The following is an 18,430-nucleotide window of genomic DNA, read 5'->3' on the forward strand; positions in this document are numbered from 1 at the left end:
GTTTTCTTTCAGTCTGTGCGATGACCATGACATGAATGTTTCAATCTCTCGCCACACCACAACAACTATACTGTTTTGCTTATTTAATTTTTATTTTATTTTGCAAAACAAATAAAACATTCAGACGGGCTCAGTTTGAAATGCTTGCATGCAAATTCTTCAGCCACAAAGTGCGTTAATTTAAGTCACTTTTGTACAAATCGAGTTTATTTTCATGACCACTAGATGCCAGTACGTATTATCCTAAAGATTTCGTTGAAACAGCCCGAAAAAAACTTTACACATGGAACACATCTTACTTTATCCTTGAAATAAATCACTAAACCGAATAAAAAAAAAAAAAAAAAGGCTTCTTGAGCTGGCAAAATTATTCTTTCAGAGAATTGCAGGGATTTTTGTATAAAAAGAAAACATTCCACCAGATATCGCTATTTCATTTAGATTAGTAAACCGTTGTTGTTATTCCAAAGGAAATGGCGTTCTTGTTGCTACCTGTATTTCTGTTGACAATCATTACCATTTTTGTTGAAAAATAAAACTTTTTAAATTTAACTTTTCAAAAGAAACTTTAATTTTTAAAATTCCCTTGTTCTCGAAATAATAACATATTTTTAAAATGCGCGAGTGTCGTATCAACGTGCGGTTATTTCTATGGAAAAATATCAGTTGGTCCACCCTCACAGTTGGCTTTTGGTATAAAACATTTTAATTACTCGACATGCATGAACTGTAGACTGCTGAACGTTTTTCTCACCCACCGACCCCAAGAAAAACATTTCTTTATTTATTTATTCAGTATATATTAACTTGCATGTTATTAAATCAATGCCCCCTCCTCTTTTGTAGATGCCTATGGCAATATATTCTCAACGAACGAATATTCCTCTAGGCTTAACAGTAACAAGCCTTGTGACATGTTGAAACACAAAACGGTTATTTTATTTTATTTTTCATAGGAACACATTTAAGAACATGGATTGTTATTGGTAACAGAAGCTGGCTTCTCACAGGAAAAGTATCTTTGCATGAATATTCCAAACAGACAAAAAAAGTACAGGAAAAATATTCTGTAATGCCAAAACCTAAATGAAATATAAAATTATAATTCAGGTCAAGTATCTGGTGTATCAAATATCGGTGCCTATACAGCTTCTACGTAAGAAGTGAGCTTGAACGAATTGTAGTTCTATGTGAAAATTGTCGGGTCGAGTTGAAGGAAAAGCGATGTTTCGTTCGTGGTGTTTCTATCTTGATCGAGCCTTGTCTACCTACATACATTTAACACTAAGTGAAATGGAACACTCATTATTCGAGGCCTCTCGCTGGACTCAGCAGATAGCCCGATGTGGCTTTGCTATAAGTAAATACACACACTGCTCGTGGAGAGTGCACTTACCAGTTCAATAGTTTAGATACTTGTTTCTCCTAGGCTGAGGCATTCATAAGAAGATACGGCTAAGCAACCAATAATACATTTATTTTGTGACTGTTACTAAAGTTATGGTACTTACATGCACTTCGTAATTGTATTAAATTTCTTCTGGTGTTACAAAAATGCAGTAGAAAATATAGCACAAGGGTTAACTGCTAATAGCTTTCTCTAATATTATGATGGCAGGCTAGAGAGAAGGCATCCAGTGAAAAAACCCATTTCTTGCTCATGGGATGTTCAAATAGAATAGTGGAATTTGACTGCTTCTCTTATAACGCATCCATGACCCTTAGCTTCACAGTCCGAGAACATCGACCACGAAGTCTTGCCCGACACCACACTTGTATGAAAGACAGAAATTCGTATGTGTATCTTAGTGGATGTCTTGAGATTTTAGTTTTCTCTTTTGTTGTGATTAAGTATGTCGGGGGGGGGGGACATATCTTTATTACTACGGTACTAGTATTTAAAGTATATATGTATATACATATGAGGAAATGTTGTCTCTTTACGACAAGCATCAAGCAATTTTTTAAGCTTTTCATTATCTTCTGAAACAGTTACGTGTTTGTTTTTAAGTACCAGTATGCTGTTTAATTTTTAAAACAAATATCTTGTTCAGTAATATATAATTAATTAAACCTGACACCTCAATCGGTTTCTGATGGCCCAGCATGGCTTGGTGGCTAAGGCACTTGATTCGTAATATGACGGTCGCGAGTTCGAATCCCCGTCACACCAAACATGTTCGCCCTTTCAGCCGTGGGGGAGTTATAATGTGACGATCAATCCCACTATTCGTTGGGAAAAGAGTAGCCCAAGAGTTGGCAGTTCGTGGTGATGACTAGCTGCATTCTCTCTAGTATTACACTGCTAATATAGGGACGGCTAGCGCAGACAGCTCTCGTGTAGCTTTGCGCGAAATTCAAAAAACAAACAAACAGTCGGTTTCTGTTCTTTATATCTTGAGTTTCATTATGTTGCTTCTTGTTTGGGAGGGTGGGTAGAGATGAACAGGAATCACGCTCCAAACTACAAAAGTCAACCTTGCACTACAAGCACAAACTTTGGGGCGTCGTGTACCATTAGCAGACCGCATGATTGAATCGAGGTTTGCCAGAAATCGCAAAAATTACGACCCGAGATATAATCAGTAACGTAAAGAGATGAATTGGTCTTCTGTAGGCCCTGAGGACTTCAGGCTGAACGGTTTGGTTTGAGTTTTGCGCAAAGCTACACGAAGGTTGTCTGCATTAGCCGCCCCTAATTTAGCAGTGTAATAATACTCTTGGGCTACTCTTTTACCAAAGAATAGTTAGATTGATCGTAACGTTATAACGCTCCCACGGCTGAAAGGATGAGCATGTTTGGTGTGACAGGTATTCGAACCCGCGATCCTCAGATTACAAGTTGAGTGCTTTAACCACCTGGCCATGCCGGGCCCAGGCTGAGCGGAAGTCCCGGTGTAGCTGAAAGGAATTATTGAAATAAACCCCCTTCTAGCTCACCCCCAACGAAGCTGTGCATGCCTTCGTGCAGAAACGCCAAGAAAGGATAACGTTGGTCGTTAGTGTGTCCTGTAGTCTTCGTGCTAGTTTAAATCGTAGATTAAGTGTACATAAAAAACCCTTTTTTTTCAGTTTATGTCATTAATGTTTCGCAAATTAAATAATTTAGAGAATTTATATCTTTGGCGAACAAAGCAACCGTTTCGTATCTGTTCGCCTATTGTTGGAGAGTATCTTTCCCTTGAATGACTAGTTCTACTTCATTATTCCAGAGTTTCAAAGTGAGGTAGTTTTGCTGGAAAGATGAGAGAAACATATAACGTTTAATAATGAAACAACAGTGATCCGCAATTGGCATTCTTATAGAACGAAGAATATATAAGATGCAACATGAAACATGAAAACAATTCTTGGTGGAACGTTGGAACTGTGTTTACACAAGCTCTTGCTTTGGTCATTTAAAATCAAGATTGTAGTGAAAGTAACAGAAACAAAGTAGTAAAGTATGCCTGCTAAAGCAGGTGAGTGGAAGAACAGTATGACCCGGCGGATGGTTCGAAGCTCTAGAGGAAGAACGAGGCCTAAGAAGAAAATAAGCAGAACTATAAGCAGCTGTATTACTGCTAGCAGTGGAAACGTGTCGTGGGATGAATACACAGGTGGTGATATTAGTTAAATGAACAATGATATTTATGGTGTGAATGTTTTTATTTTATTTTTTCCAAGTCGGCGAAGCATGTTTATAATGAGTTTCTTGTTATTAAAACATTAGTCGCAAACCTATTATATTTTTTTGCACTGCAATTTATATTATACCTATTATATTTTTAAACCACATTTTATATTAGGCCTATTACATTTTTTTTAAACTGCATTAAAGAGTAGACATATAGTTTTTAAACTGCATTTAATAATAGACCTATTATTTTTCCACTGCATTTTGTATTAGGCCTATTATATATTTTTATACTGCATTTTATATTAGGCCTATTACATTTTCAAACTGCATTTAATATTAATCTGTTGTATTTTTAAACTGAATTTCGTATTTAGCCCGCTTATTAAAACATGAAGTAAAATTCAGGTGGTTTTAAGTTTTCTAAAAACTAGTTTTAATTTTCTTATTATCAGATTTAAAGAAACACAAACATAGCATTTTCGTAAAAGTACTTTCATTTGTCAATCACTTACCTAGTTTAAAAGTCTCACAAAATCCGAAATCAGACAACTGATTTTGTTCAAGTCTTTTGTAAGGATTTGTATAATATCCGGGTTAGTTAACTGAAAATTCAAGTTCAATGGGAAAAGACGACTCTTGGGCGTAGATAATTTTGACATAAGGTTTATTATTCTAACATTGTCTGGTCTGATGGTCTGACAACCCGTAGTTATAATAATTTCTAATACAATAGTTAAGTTTTTTTGTTTGTGTGTCGCTAAGCGTAAAGCTAGATAAGATATCTGTATTATGTTTACCGTCTGGATTTTAGTGTCGTAAGCTCGCAGACTTGCCGCTGAGCCACTGGGGGCATTTATGAATTGCATATTTTAGTAGTTTAGCCAAACTCTAAAATTATGTTACTCTGTTTTTAAATTCCAGTACAATTTGATTCAATTGTAACAATTTACAAATATATCGATGGTTTTATATATTTTTCTTCATTTTTTTGTTTCATTGGACTAGTAAATTGAGAATGTTTTTGTTTTCCAATGACAAAACTTTTCCAACACTCCCTTATTAATATGAAATCTTATCTTTCAGAGATTACATGTTGTTTGTTTTTTTTCTAATAAAAACGGACATATAGACACGAATCACTTTGTGGTATAGTTTACATACGAGTAAAATTACATATTTTGTCATCCGTTTTAGTTTCATTAAAAATTTTATATTTCTATCTACGTCTATCCACGTGACAGAAGCAGGTCTAATACAATAAGTACTACAGTACCGTGTCCACGCGGTATGCAAACCCTGCCTGGTAAACATTGTATCTGCCGAGTCAAATATATTGTCTGACCCGCTACGTTTTTTTTCAATTGAAAAAAAAACTCGTGTTCGTCATAGCAGTTTTTTTTTTAGCCGGAGATTTAATTTAACGAAAATGTATATTCTGTGTGAACATTACGCTGAGATACAAAACGGAAAGAAACGTTATCCTGTATGCTGAAAAGTCTAATATGATTTAGATGTTCTCTGGTATGTGTATTCACCTTTGAGACCAGTGGCGGAATTAACTTTGTGCGGACCCAGGGATTAATATTTTTTGTGTGCCTCACATCCCATGTAATTTTACATAGAATAAAATTATCAATGGGCCTCTATTAAGACCATGGGCTCTGGGACTGAGTTCCCTCTAGCCCCTACCTTAATACGCCAATGCTTTAGACAACGTTCATAATATTGTATGACCCGACTCTAGCTCAAAGCTGAATAGTCCTTATCTATTACCAGATGTACTTCAGCAGGGTCCCTGGAAATATTCTGTTTCAAGAGCAAATAAAACCAAAACTAAGAGCAATTAATATCTTTATTGCTATTGAAGTTCATATGTCATACCTACAGGGTGCAAAATTCTTCTCGTGATTCATGACATTCGCACCTTTTACTAACGCCACGACAGTACAAATTGCAACATTAAATGTCCTCTATGCGAGATCATTTTAGTGTCTACTGACTGACTGAAAGACAGCACGCTACTGTATGGTAAGAGGAGTGGTTGAAACAGGTGGTCCCTCCGGGCGGCTTTCGGCCCCCTTTCGGAGAGATAAACATAATCCTGTGGACCTTTCCTCGGCAAATTTATATTTGTTGTACGCCTTAGCTGCTCTCCAAAGTAAAGAAGAAACATGAATCAGTACCGCTGCATTTGCGGTTGATATAAATGATAGCCTTGTAGCTGGTCGAAACATATTGATGGTAGCTGTAGATCAGGAAAATCTACTATAGAATCTAGTTCTTGCTGACTAAATGTTCAGAACATTCATTAGTGTAATATGTTTGGGATAGGTAGTGGGCTGCATTAAATACCTGTTTTTATTTAAGACCATGGGCTCTTAAGACCCGGCATGACCAGGTGGTTAAGGCACTCGACTCATAATCCGAGGGTTGCGGGTTTGAATCCTCGTCACACCAAACATGCTCTCCCTTTCAGCCGTGGGAGCGTTATAATGTGACGGTCAATTCCATTATTCGTTGATAAAAGAGTACCCCAAGAGTTGGCATTGGGTGGTGATGACTAGCTGCCTTCCCTCTAGTCTTACACTGCTAAATTAGGAACGGTTAGCGCAGATAGCTCTCGTGTAGCTTTGCGCGAAATTCAAAACAAACCAAATACCAGAAGATGTATCAGAAAGTATGGAAGCTAGCATTAAGACTAGATCTCTGTTAATACTGGTCTGCCTCAAGGATCATAACTGTTAAACATCATGGATCTAGCTCGCCTTGACATTAATTTAACTAAATATCTTCTTGTACTAACATTTGGTGATGAAATTCTAATGCATACCAGAGGTTCTTTCCACAACTGTTTGCAGGCATTAAGGGTGATATAAATGTAGGGCATTATGGGCTTTAGCACCCACTTCTTACTCTCCTAATTTTTATTTCTTTTGATTATTTTATTATTTAGTTCTTATAATTTATGAATTTCTCCATGCGAGACTAGAAACGGCGGTTAAAACTGATAAAAGGTGTATCCACACCGCAATGTGGGTCCTATTTCCTCAGTTTTCTCCAAAACCTAAGGTACTTTTTATATTCCATATTGTAGCCTGTACCCTGTAGATCCTTTTAATTTATGAAGAGTTTTTTTTTTTAATTTTTGTTTAGGCTTGTTTTTCTTTATTAGAAGTAAACAATGTGTATATATAGACGCATATGTTAAGGCATCACACGAATCACACACAGTGATTCCCAAACGTCATCCATTGGCGACACCTAACCTCCACTTACCTTGATGTACACGACACTCCTGCTGCCACACACAATATTTTTATATTTTTTTTATGTTCTTAATTATTCTTTGTTTGGTAAAACGTCCGCGATACACAGTTTGAAAACCACAACTTTAATGTCGTGTCTCAAGATTTTTAATAGTTATTAACCTTTTGACACTTACGTTTGTCGTCTATGAAATGTCTTCAACGCGATAGTATATCAGTCATATTTAGACAAAATATCTTACGTTGAAGTAAAACATTATTTTCTTTATTTTCTTCATAAACAGTCATATACCAGTAAACGAGATCTAGACTCGTGCGCCAAATCTGTTGCTCTGATTTTAACTGGTGCACAGCGATATATAATCTTATGTATTGTCACCATATTAGTTGAAGGATTACATGGTTTCATAATTAACTGACACAAATTTTAATACTTGGTCATTCCAAGAGCCAGTTTGAGGTTATGTATCAACTTTTAAATTAACCGAAAGGTTCACGTATTTTATTACGTTTCTTGTATTTTTTTTATATTTATAAAAGAGGGTTAAGAGGGTTTTGTAAAACAGAATACAATAATCAGACATGCCTTGTTGTCGCCATGCGCTATGATATTCATGTACATTAGCTGTTAAAACTTTTCACAAAACATACAGTTAAGAATGTTAGGGCCCAGCATGGCCAAGTGGGTTAAGGCGTTCGACTAGTAATCCAACGGTTGCAGGTTCGAATCCCCGTCGCACCAAACAAACAGGCACGCTTTTTCAGCTGTGGGAGTGTTATAATGTTACGGTCAATCCACTATTCGCTGGTAAAAGAGTAGCCCTGAAAGTTGGTGGTGAGTGGTGATAACTAGCTGTCTTCCTTTTAATCTTACACTGCTAAATTAGGGACAGCGAGCGCAGATAGCCCTCGTGTAGCTTTGCGCGAAAATTAAAATCTAACAAACTTATAAGTGAACAAATAATTCAAATATGAATTTGCAAACGTGTAACTTGGAACAAATTTTATTATCTGTTGACTGAATTTGAGTTTACGCTTTTCCGTTGTGACTACGTAGTGGTTACCGATGGGAAAAATTACCTTTTCAAATGTATTCAAACAAGACTGTAATATACCATAAACCCTAACTTGAGACACTGAGGGAGGTCAAACTGATATAAGCTTTAATCTCTTGCCGTAATAACCTTTACTTGAGTAAAAGGATTATCACACGTTTATGACCTTTCCACACTTAGTTTACAAGAATATCATAGCTATGGGCACGAAAAGTTAGAAACTTTACCCAAAAAGGTGAAATTAGTAGCCATTTCAGCCACGATCCCACACAAAGCTCTGTTCAAAAATGTTCCTTACCTTCGAAACTTCAGAACCCAGTTGGTATTTCACGGAAACGTAACAGGTTTTCCATCTATCTGACGTATTTTGTTACTTAAATTGGCTGCTGAACATAACGTGCACCTGTGCACGTAAATATACACTGCAATGGATCGAATAGTAACCGCGGGTTAATATAGTTTACGCAAAGAACAATCAACGTTTCGGATTTTCTGTTAGACCCGGATGTGATGTTTGAAGTCACGTTACGGTACACTGTTCCTTGTAGGTGTGACATATATTAAATATACCAATTTAACACTACAACAGGCTAGTTCTTTTACCATGTTATTCCGTTATTTAAGTTTTTGATCCTGAAAACTTTGCACTGGTCTCGAAGTTTTATCTTTGTGTTGGTTCCTTTTTTTTTTTATCAGTGATTTAACCTAATTATTTTACGCTGATGTATTTTTCAAATAACAAGGATATGTTGAGCTTTGTTCGCCCCCCCCCCGGTGATTGAGAAGTACGTTTGAAGGATTTTAACGCTAAAAAATCGGCGATCCATTGCGTGCAGGGTGTTCATGGTGGATTTTTGCGTCTAACTTAGGGCAAATTTTGAATTTAATTTCATTTTGAAAAAAAAAGAAAAGAATAATTACCAGGAACAGAATCCATATTGTAAGAACACCTGACGTCAGACTGGAAAGTTCATACAAATATCAAAACCCAGGTTCAACGACAAGAGAAAAGTAACCACTTGTGACATATTAATAGTAGGAACTGAGTCTCGCACCTTGAATGGCTCTGTCGCCAGGGGGCGAAATGGTGTTATAAGATGGCGTGCTGCAACATGGGTAAATGTGTTTAATTTTGCACAAGCTACACAAAGACAGCCATCGCCAGTCGTCCAGTAATTTGATATAATATACAAACAAGAAGTTCGTTAGTTAAATAACACTTACCAATAGCGTGTGGCCTTCTCTAATCAAGTATTAGGATTTACCCATCACTCTTCTAACACGCCCGTGACCCCAGATTGTGGAGCGTGTTTTTCTGCAATGAGCCTCTTAGATCCATAGTGCCGGAACATTAAACACTAACTAGGCTACGCTGTATAACCATGATGGCTAATTCGTAAGTGAAAGTACTGGAAGTTGAAAAGATAAAAATAGAAATATCAGAGAAGAACCTCCTCAAAGCAGTCGCGACCTCTGTTTATAACTAAAAGAAACAAAATAAGTTAAAAGGGGAAAACACTTAAAGAAAGAAAATTACAACAAACTGTATTTTCGTTGGTACGTTTGTCAATTACGAATCAAAAAGAGTGGTAGAAGAAATCGGATTAGCTTGGTGATTGATTTACGATTTATTGTATGTATGATACGCTCTATATTCTGGTATATTTTGAAGAAACAAACGTGAGTGGTTTGTCAAAAAGGTAAATACGAACGGGCATCAAGTTCTTTACTTAACGGAGATGAGATATCCTTGAAGTGATTGAAGTGAAAATACAACAAAGAGAAAGCGACGAATATAAAATTCTATAAGATACAATTTTTTTTATAACCCAGGAAAAATAAAATAATAATTTGGGCTAGCGGTTACCGTACTCGGATTTTAGTTCGAGGATTCGTGGTATGACACCCTTTACAGCAAAAATTGCACGCTGCACTTTGGATCTGTGATTGTATACTTGACGGTGAGTGCTGTTGCATGGTTGTTCCTCTAGGTTAATATTAGGTTTAGGAATAATTCGTGAGCGTTTTTAAATAATTTCATTCAAGCATTACATGCAAGACTATACAATACTTCAATGCATGAACACATTACACCCAAAACATTTATTATGATACTTTATTTCATGTAATACCTAGGTATATAGTATGCATTGTTTTAAACGAAATTGCAAGAAATTAAATGCGGAAAGCAGATGGTGTCGAAAATGCTCGATTTTGTCCACTTGACATTCCATTTAATGAGCTGAAAATGAAAGCAAAAATTAAAGACATATGAAAATCAAACACACCATCTATTAGAGCAAAAAATTATCTACCAAATGACATGAAATATTTTGCGAAAGCGTTTCATTTATGAATATATTTTGTTAACTTGAAAAAACGCTCACGAATTATTCGTCAACCCAATAATCCAAATTATAGTATGGACTGCTAAGAGAGTAGTGTTTTGTGTAGCTTTGCGCGAAAATTCTGAAACAAAACATTTCTTCCAAGCTATAACGAGTTAATTGTTACACGTTTGGTTTTCTATGGAATTATGGGAAAGCTGTAAAGATCTCATTTTCTAAAGGAAACATTTCAACATATTATTTCATTGAAGTATTAAGTTTTTTTGCCAAGATGGAATGCCGCCTGATTTTAATTTTCGCTTATTTAGAAAAATCTTTACAAAGTCAAACTGCATAATTCAAAATATGCTTTCACTGAGTGCAGTCGAATGTTGGATTAAAATTGTTAGAAATATTCATGCTCACAATTCTCAAAAATGCTAAGTGACCAGCGAACGAGCTTATTTGGGCATATTATTACTCACTATAAAATAGTTTTCGATTGTACAACCACATCGAAACTGCTTTGACTTTGGTATAATAATTTGAGGGATGGTTCTGGAATTTGTAAGCTGAGATTGAGAAACATCACACCAGGGTCAGAAGTCTTCACTGAAACTAGTGTATAACATATTGAAATATATACATATTGTGACATAAGCAATGCTATTATAGTTATTAGAACTTGGACGTGTGCTACGTTCCGAGGAAAGAAATGTTATTGAGAATCAGAGAGTATGACTTTTGGATGTTTACTAGATTTGAGACATTTTTCACCTGCATGGAACCAGATCTTACTAGGTTATAAACATGTCATCTTGTTTGTAATTATTGTTTTTCTAATACTTGCTAAACAAAGACGTTGTGTAAATCTGACGTAATACGACAGGTGGCAGTAATTTAGCAATTGATTTGTTAATTAATCTGATGGAAAGGTCAATAAAAGATCAAATAATTACTGATGTTGGTGGTACTTTTTTGTGGCATATCTTGTATCAGAATTAATATTCGCTTGTCTGTATCTTGTGATGTTTTATGAGACTGGACGTAACAAAATAGAACAAAACACCGGAAACTATTGAGCGAGGATAGGTTTTATTGAAACCCTCGTCCTTAGAGGCGCTGAAACGTCAATCAACAACAATTCGTCAGAGCGATTTCAATCTATGTTTGTGATGCTCGAGGCTTTTACCGTCGTGGGGAGGGGAGGGGAGGTGCGTATCACGTGATTTCGAAAAGGTGCACCTTTGTATGGGTTTGTCTGTTCTAGGCGATGTTTTCTAGTTGAGGTACTGTGATAAATGCGTCTTCACTCACTGATCTACAGATTTAGAGCAGCTGATCAGTGGATTTAAGACTTTCTGATCTGTGGATCTAGAATGGTTGACCCGTGGATTGCTTTTGCATGTAACGGTCAAATCTCGTTATTTGGTCAAATAAGTGGGGCTATGGACTACTCATTTTCTTTTATTTGTCTGTAATTTACAATTTTGTGCCATCTTTACGAAGATATCCTTTTCTGTAATTTTGCATAAACATTTTGAAACAAACACATCTTATTAACCAATGACGTCCACTTACAGATGAAAAAAACACTTTTTGTTTAAGAGTAAAGCTGCACTCTCAGCAAGTTATTCTGTATCCACCGTAGGAAATTGAACCCCACATTTTAGCATGTGAGATTTGTATGTAATGAATTAAATAAACCACTGTTACCTTCATCATGAAAAAAATCTTCAATTTTTATATTTATGTAAATAATATACCCGTTTCAAACCGCTTTACGTCAAAGTATCTCGGCTCTATAGTTTTTTTAAATATTAAACAAGACATAAAGTGGGATATAAATATAGTTTTAGAAAATACAGATTACATTGCTTCTCTTGCATTTTTATTCCTTATAAAAATACGTAAGGTAATAATTAGGTTATTATTGGATCATCTCTAGAAAGAGAAACAAACAGGACTAAATGCAGAATATTTTCCAAGGTTGTATACGAAAATACTTTCATACATTTTCTTAAATTGTTGTTACCTGGAAAGCCGATAGATGGTGCTTTTCTCCAGTTGTCCAAGACTTGCACATTAAACCTGTTTGGGGTTGGGGGAATTTAATAGCAGATGGTGTTGTCGAGGTTACGAGTAGCGCTCGATATCTTCGAGGATACCCAATAGAGGGCCAGAACACGAGTGTGGGGAAACGTGAGACCACAGTTTCTCAAGTAAAGTGAGATTTAAAAGCTTGTGCGTTCATGCGATGTCTGAACTCGTTACAATCAGTAAAACTTTCCTGGAAGCTAGCGGTCAAGTTGCAAGATCGTTTCGCTATCAGTAATCAACTGTACCAGGTGAGTTTGAATTAATATTACTTCTAGCTTCCAGACTTTTATAAGTAATGTTTGTACTTTAAATTCAAACAACCCAATCCCAACTATTTTGCACAACTTCCTGGCTTGAACGAATATGATAATTTCATTGGCGAGAAAGAAAAACTGAACAAGGGCTCATATGATTTTGAAAAACCGACGTTACGTCATTAGAATCATCACAGGCTCTGATGTAGAAATACGTATATCTTATTCTGCACCATCATCTGGTGTGTACATTCCTCTAGTGGGGTTGTACAGGAACTTGAAGAAGTGATAATACTTTCTATCATTGTTTAAGAGGACATGGAGGTCCAGAAGTCCGTTATCAGCATCTAGTTCCATGTCATCCTATGACGAGATTAACCAAGAAGTGATAACAATAGTTATTAGAACTGCCTAGGGTCCAAAAGTTAATTACGTCACAACAGTATACTGGTTCTTTATTACTTTTGTCCATTTTAGATTTAAATGACTGGTATATGTGAACAGTAGGTCGGTAAGATACACAAACTGACCAAGGACCAACGAGTTTTGGTGCTATAAATCATACCGCAAAAAGATTGAAGTCTTGACAACTAACTAATAGGTTACCCTGTCTATTTCCAGAAAATTAGCAGGCTCTTCATTTTGTTAGTTATAACCTTACAGGATTAGTTGCTATGAAGCTGTATTCGTTTTATTGAAATTTACGTCACTGTTATTTCGTTTCCTGATTGGTTAAAAAGAAGAAATAATACAAAATTTTAAGATTAATTTACAGTTTTTGTTGACTTTTTTACTTGCCCATTTCAGACATGATGAGTTGATCATAGTTAGAGATGCGGTGACTTAGCTGGTTGATTGTTCAACTTAAAGTTGTAATTTACTAATTAGGAGTAATTCCTTTTTTTTTTCTTAACGTCCATTCATCTTTCGCACAGTTCCTTGCAGATATCCTGGTTAGATGGTTAAGGCATTCGACTCGTAATCTGAGGGTCGCGGGTTCGAATCCCCGTCACACCAAACATGCTCTCCTTTTTAGCCGTGGGGCCGTTATAATGTTACGGTAAGTCCCACTATTCGTCAGTAAAAGAGTAGCTCAAGAGTTGGTGGTGGGTGGAGATGACTAGCTGCCTTCCCTCTAGTTTTGCGCTGCTAAATCAGGGACGGCTAACGCAAATAAAAATCTTTACGCGAAATTCAAAACAAACGAAGTCAAACTGACTGAAGTATAATTTATATTTGACACATACTTGTTTTTGTAGCATACAAGCGTAAAACGTCTCCCAGAAATCAGCGAGAGGTTTTATCTGTTGTTAATCTGAAAGCTTACACAGTCTGTTCTGTGACCACCGCAGGGAATCAAACCCCCAGTGTTTCGCCTTACAAGCCTCAGGCCTACCACTCAAATAACACTCAGTAACAAAATGTTTAATTTTTCTTGTTCCTGTGCAGAAAGTGTTATTTCCCAATTGCCTATGTCTAAAGTAAATGAAAAAGGCCTATTTTTCTCTTGAAACTTTGCTTTTAAAACCTGGGGACGTATGACGAAAACACGATGGGAGATTATATTTGGGGCTGATACGTGAAAGTGATTTACATTACAGTCGCAAATCTCGAAAAACTACTCACTTCTAGACATTTTTGTATAATTTTAGTATAAATATATGTAAATCTTGATTCATATGTTGTTTTATCAGACCTTATGTAAATGAAAATGTGCAGATTTACCCATTTTTACATAGAAAATAGGTTAGTTTCTAAATTTCTTTATCCAGGACACAAAAGCAAAGTTTGAAGGGAATAATGGTCATTTTCTGTACTTTTACAACTTAAACAATTAAGAAATAACGCATACTATCCAGGAACAAAATTTGTGTTACGTAGTGATATCAAGGAACAACGTTATGTTTTAGCCTTCTAGTGATTTTGATTTACTAAACTAATTATTAAATTACTTCATTTGGTATAAGAAGTGTGTGAAGTTTCATCTGTCAAGGTACTGTACATAATTTGAGATTGTATATATGTTAGTGTCCTAACTTATAGTCAACGTATCTTGGTTAAATGTAGAAAGTGGTTAAGTTAGCTTTCTTGCAGAGGGTGGAGTTTAAGCCTAGATTTCACACGAGTTGTGACGAAATTAACAGGTTTAATTCCATTGGTCATCCCTTTACCCCACACTTAGCGTAGCTAATAAAGAGAGAATCTCAGTCGTTTTGTATGGTAACCCTTATCAAAATTAATTAATCTCATTCAACGTTGAATAAAGAACCGCTTGCTACTGTTTTATAAATGTTTTTTTTTTTTAAGCTGTATACTATTTTCTGTGCAATAACAGCGTTTTACCTTGTTTAGTGGAGTCTTAAGGAGGTCACGTAATGCTGTAGTTAACAACTTTTCATAAATTACTTGACCAGGCCGTTTTTAATTCTTATGAATATTTTTTTTTTCTTGGGAGCTGTGAGTGGGTAAACTATCCGTTTCGTATTCCGAAGTGTTGGGAATAATTTTGTTCCACAACACAAAGAGGTTGCTCTAACCGAAACACATTCTTTCTCGACGGTACAAGGTCAAATAATTTTCCTTCAAGCGGTCCAGAGCACGTGCGAGAGGTACGTGGAGGGAATGGGTCACAGTTTAGTCCACATGGTATATGGTTATTAATATAAGACGCGTTAAGCACACATTCTCTAATAAAAACAACAACAACAACCCTTGGTCAGCATTTAGAAGTGAAATAGCAACAAGGTTGGTACAAAAAAACAAACTAGAAATGTTCAATATATTGTGATATTGCACAAAGTTGATCCGCTTGCATTTCGTTTTAAAGCTCTCTGTAGTGGCCTAGCGGTAAGTCTGGGGTTTATAACGTTTTAAAGCTCTCTGTAGTTGCCTAGCGGTAAGTCTGGTGGTTTATAACGTTTTAAAGCTCTCTGTAGTGGCCTAGCGGTAAGTCTGGTGGTTTATAACGTTTTAAAGCTCTCTGTAGTGGCCTAGCGGTAAGTCTGGTGGTTTATAACACTAATATAGAAACCCGTGGTGGGCACAGTACCCCTAACCCATTGTGTAGCTTTGTGTATTAAAAAACAACCTACCAAACAGACACTGAAAGATGGGTCACTTTATGACAGAGTGAGGAGGAATCGAGATGTTACGTTACTTCGTTTTGCTAAATTCGCCGGAAGCTTGTGGTCTGTGTTTCTTATTCAAGAATCTTACACTGTAATGTGTTTTGTGTTCATTAAACACATATAACTCTTGCAGCTGTTTATGTACCGCGTTTTTGAGGAAAAGGCTTAGCGATTCTCGTACAAATTACCCGACTACGTGAGAATGTATTTTGTCCATTTTCTATATATAAAAAAAAAAAAATATATAAAAGCCACGTTTAGAAGTGACCAAGTAGTCTCGAAGTCAAGCAATTGTTACCCATTTAACGCAACGTTATGAAAATCTTGCATATTTGTAAGGTATCAAACTAATGAATATTCTAAGTTGTTAATACTATTCTTAACTAATCAATGTGAGGCATGATGTAATTCGGGCAGTTGTTTTTCTTACTAATGTTTCTGTACGAAACTCTGAAGGCGGTTTTTGTTTGTTTTTTCTCGCCCCCTTCATTTTCTTTCTTACTAAATGTAATGGACGGTTCGATTTATTCATGAAAATAGTGGGCGCGTTGCAGTTGGAGAGTTCTAGATTTTAAATCCGTGCGATACCATAAAACATCTCGTGAATTTTGATTAAACGCGTTATAAGAGGAGCATCGAATTGTGTAATAGGGAGCCGCCAACTGGGTATTTGGGTAGGTTAATTTTTGAATACCCAGGAGGATCAGGTGCACAAGACCTCTTCCTCCAAAGTTAAGACTGCCCATTACCAATATTTGACTAGCTGAATAAACCGCCAAAATAAAATTAGTTTTTAAATTTACATTTTGTATATCAACGTTAAACTTTGTCGTTTTTTATTTTACAACAGCCAGCTGCAGTCTGTTTATGTTTACCCATTACTGAGGTTTTTCTTCTACTTTGTTTTTTTTAAATTTTAAATTATTATTAGCATTATTCCTACTTCGAGCAAAATACTTGACTGAGTGTTTGTAGATTGAATAATAATAAATAAGCAGTGATAAGTTTCTCCTTTGTGTTATATATCACCTAGGTTATGTGTTTACATCGATACCGGTGTTAGGTGCTTTCTTTGTCAACAAAACGTGAGTGACTGATTTTCGACGTATATACAAGCTGGTATATAGCTTTGTCAGATTAAACTCTGTGTGGAATCCCTTTTAGTAATACGACGTTCATAAAAAACAAACAGCCAATCAACTGTATCGTATATTTTTATTACAAATAGATATCAGCGACAACGACATTCCTGATTTGTATACTTAAGTAACAAAATATTTTTTTCGTTTCTCCCTGTTACATTGTCTGTATAGCTATGCGACGCTGTCACTATATTTGGTTGAAACACATCGTGTGACCAAATATTATGGAATGGACCCCCTTTGAGTCTCCTATGAATCTTTTCTTGGATTTTGACCTTATCCTTACATCCCCTTATTACTAAGCTTTTAATATCGTATGGATGCTGTATTGTGAAACAAGCCTTAGTACAAAAACTTCGTGAAAAACCACGCAGGAATTTGTGAATTTTATCAACAACAAAACTTGTCAGCGGGCGCGCCGGATATCCTTGTCTTAATAGTCCCAACAGTTGTAGAAATTTTTCATTTTCTTTTTAGGGTTCCGAAACACATGCAATCACTATTAGATTCTTAATAATGGTGGCTTATCGGGCTGGAAAAAGAAAGTCTCGTGTTAACGTCTGTTTTTAGCATAGTTCTGCTTCACTGTGAAACAAAAATGGTTGTTTGATAACAGAAAAAAAATGTTATTTTTTGTATGTATGAGGTATCTTTATAAATGTGGTACCTCTTTTTCTTTTTTATTTCTATTTTCGTATATTAATGTTTCAGCCATTTTTCATGTGAACCCAGCTAGCAGTAAATGTTCGTACATCTTGGAATAAATATCTCATTGAAGCTCATGTATACACGGTCTCGGGGACGGACGTTTTCGTTTCTTAGGTGCATCTGTTTAGCTCGTGTCCAGCACGTGCGTTTGTCATGATAACCGTTTTCCCTGCAAGTTTTTGTATATTCCTCAACCGACTTCCATATTTCACATACTTAAAGACGACGATAACATTGTACAAGGATTTTATTTGTGGAGTTAGGACGTTGTTTAAGGTATATCTTAGTATTATCAATTTAATTATGAAAACAAAATTCTGCATGGATCGTGTTATTAGTTTGTATTTGGTCATGTTACTTATGTCAAATAAGATGCCAGATAGTGTTACAGTAAGTAAAGCTTCGACATCTTTTGATTCAAGCCAAACGTAGTCTCATGGTTAGTGACTGGACTGCGCTTCGCAGTGTTTAGGGTTCGAACCGCAGTATGCCAGTGGGCAGTTATAGATATAGGAGCGTAGTGACTGTGACATTTAATCCCGCTTTAAGATTAAAAATGGTGGCAGGTGCTTATAATAGTTGTCCTTCTTCTATTCAACAGTTATAAATTGACATTTCTGTGCTCGAGTCTTGGGTCTCTGATCTGGTTGAACGAAATGCAGTTCAGGCGAGAAATATCAAACTCCAGATGGACGTTCATCTCGATTGCATTGTGACTTCTACTTTTGACAACATCTCCAATTTAGCGTGATAAACTGTACACTATTATTGTTGTATTGTTAAGTGTTATAATCAAATCAGGTAGTCTGTGACAAAAAATAATATCGATTG

General features: G+C 36.0%; 1 protein-coding gene across 9 annotated transcripts in view; it reads left to right on the forward strand.

Annotated features, from left to right (window-relative positions):
• The window catches only part of LOC143243175 (ras GTPase-activating protein raskol-like), a 199,953-nt gene that overhangs the window by 134,008 nt on the left and 47,515 nt on the right, over window positions 1-18,430 (forward strand). The window contains exon 1 of one of the 9 annotated variants that reach the window (XM_076486977.1): window positions 3,234-3,599. The exons of 5 other annotated variants lie outside the window; for them this stretch is intronic. In XM_076486977.1, coding sequence (XP_076343092.1) covers window positions 3,446-3,599 — 154 coding nt within the window. In that variant the 5' untranslated portion in view covers window positions 3,234-3,445. Of the gene's footprint in view, window positions 1-3,233; window positions 3,600-12,447; window positions 12,616-18,430 lie in introns of those variants that run through there. 3 more of the 9 variants (XM_076486990.1, XM_076486987.1, XM_076486989.1) reach the window with 3 other exon arrangements.

This window comes from Tachypleus tridentatus, chromosome 2 (assembly GCF_004210375.1).
Source record: "Tachypleus tridentatus isolate NWPU-2018 chromosome 2, ASM421037v1, whole genome shotgun sequence".
Taxonomy (NCBI): Eukaryota; Metazoa; Arthropoda; class Merostomata; order Xiphosura; family Limulidae; genus Tachypleus; species Tachypleus tridentatus.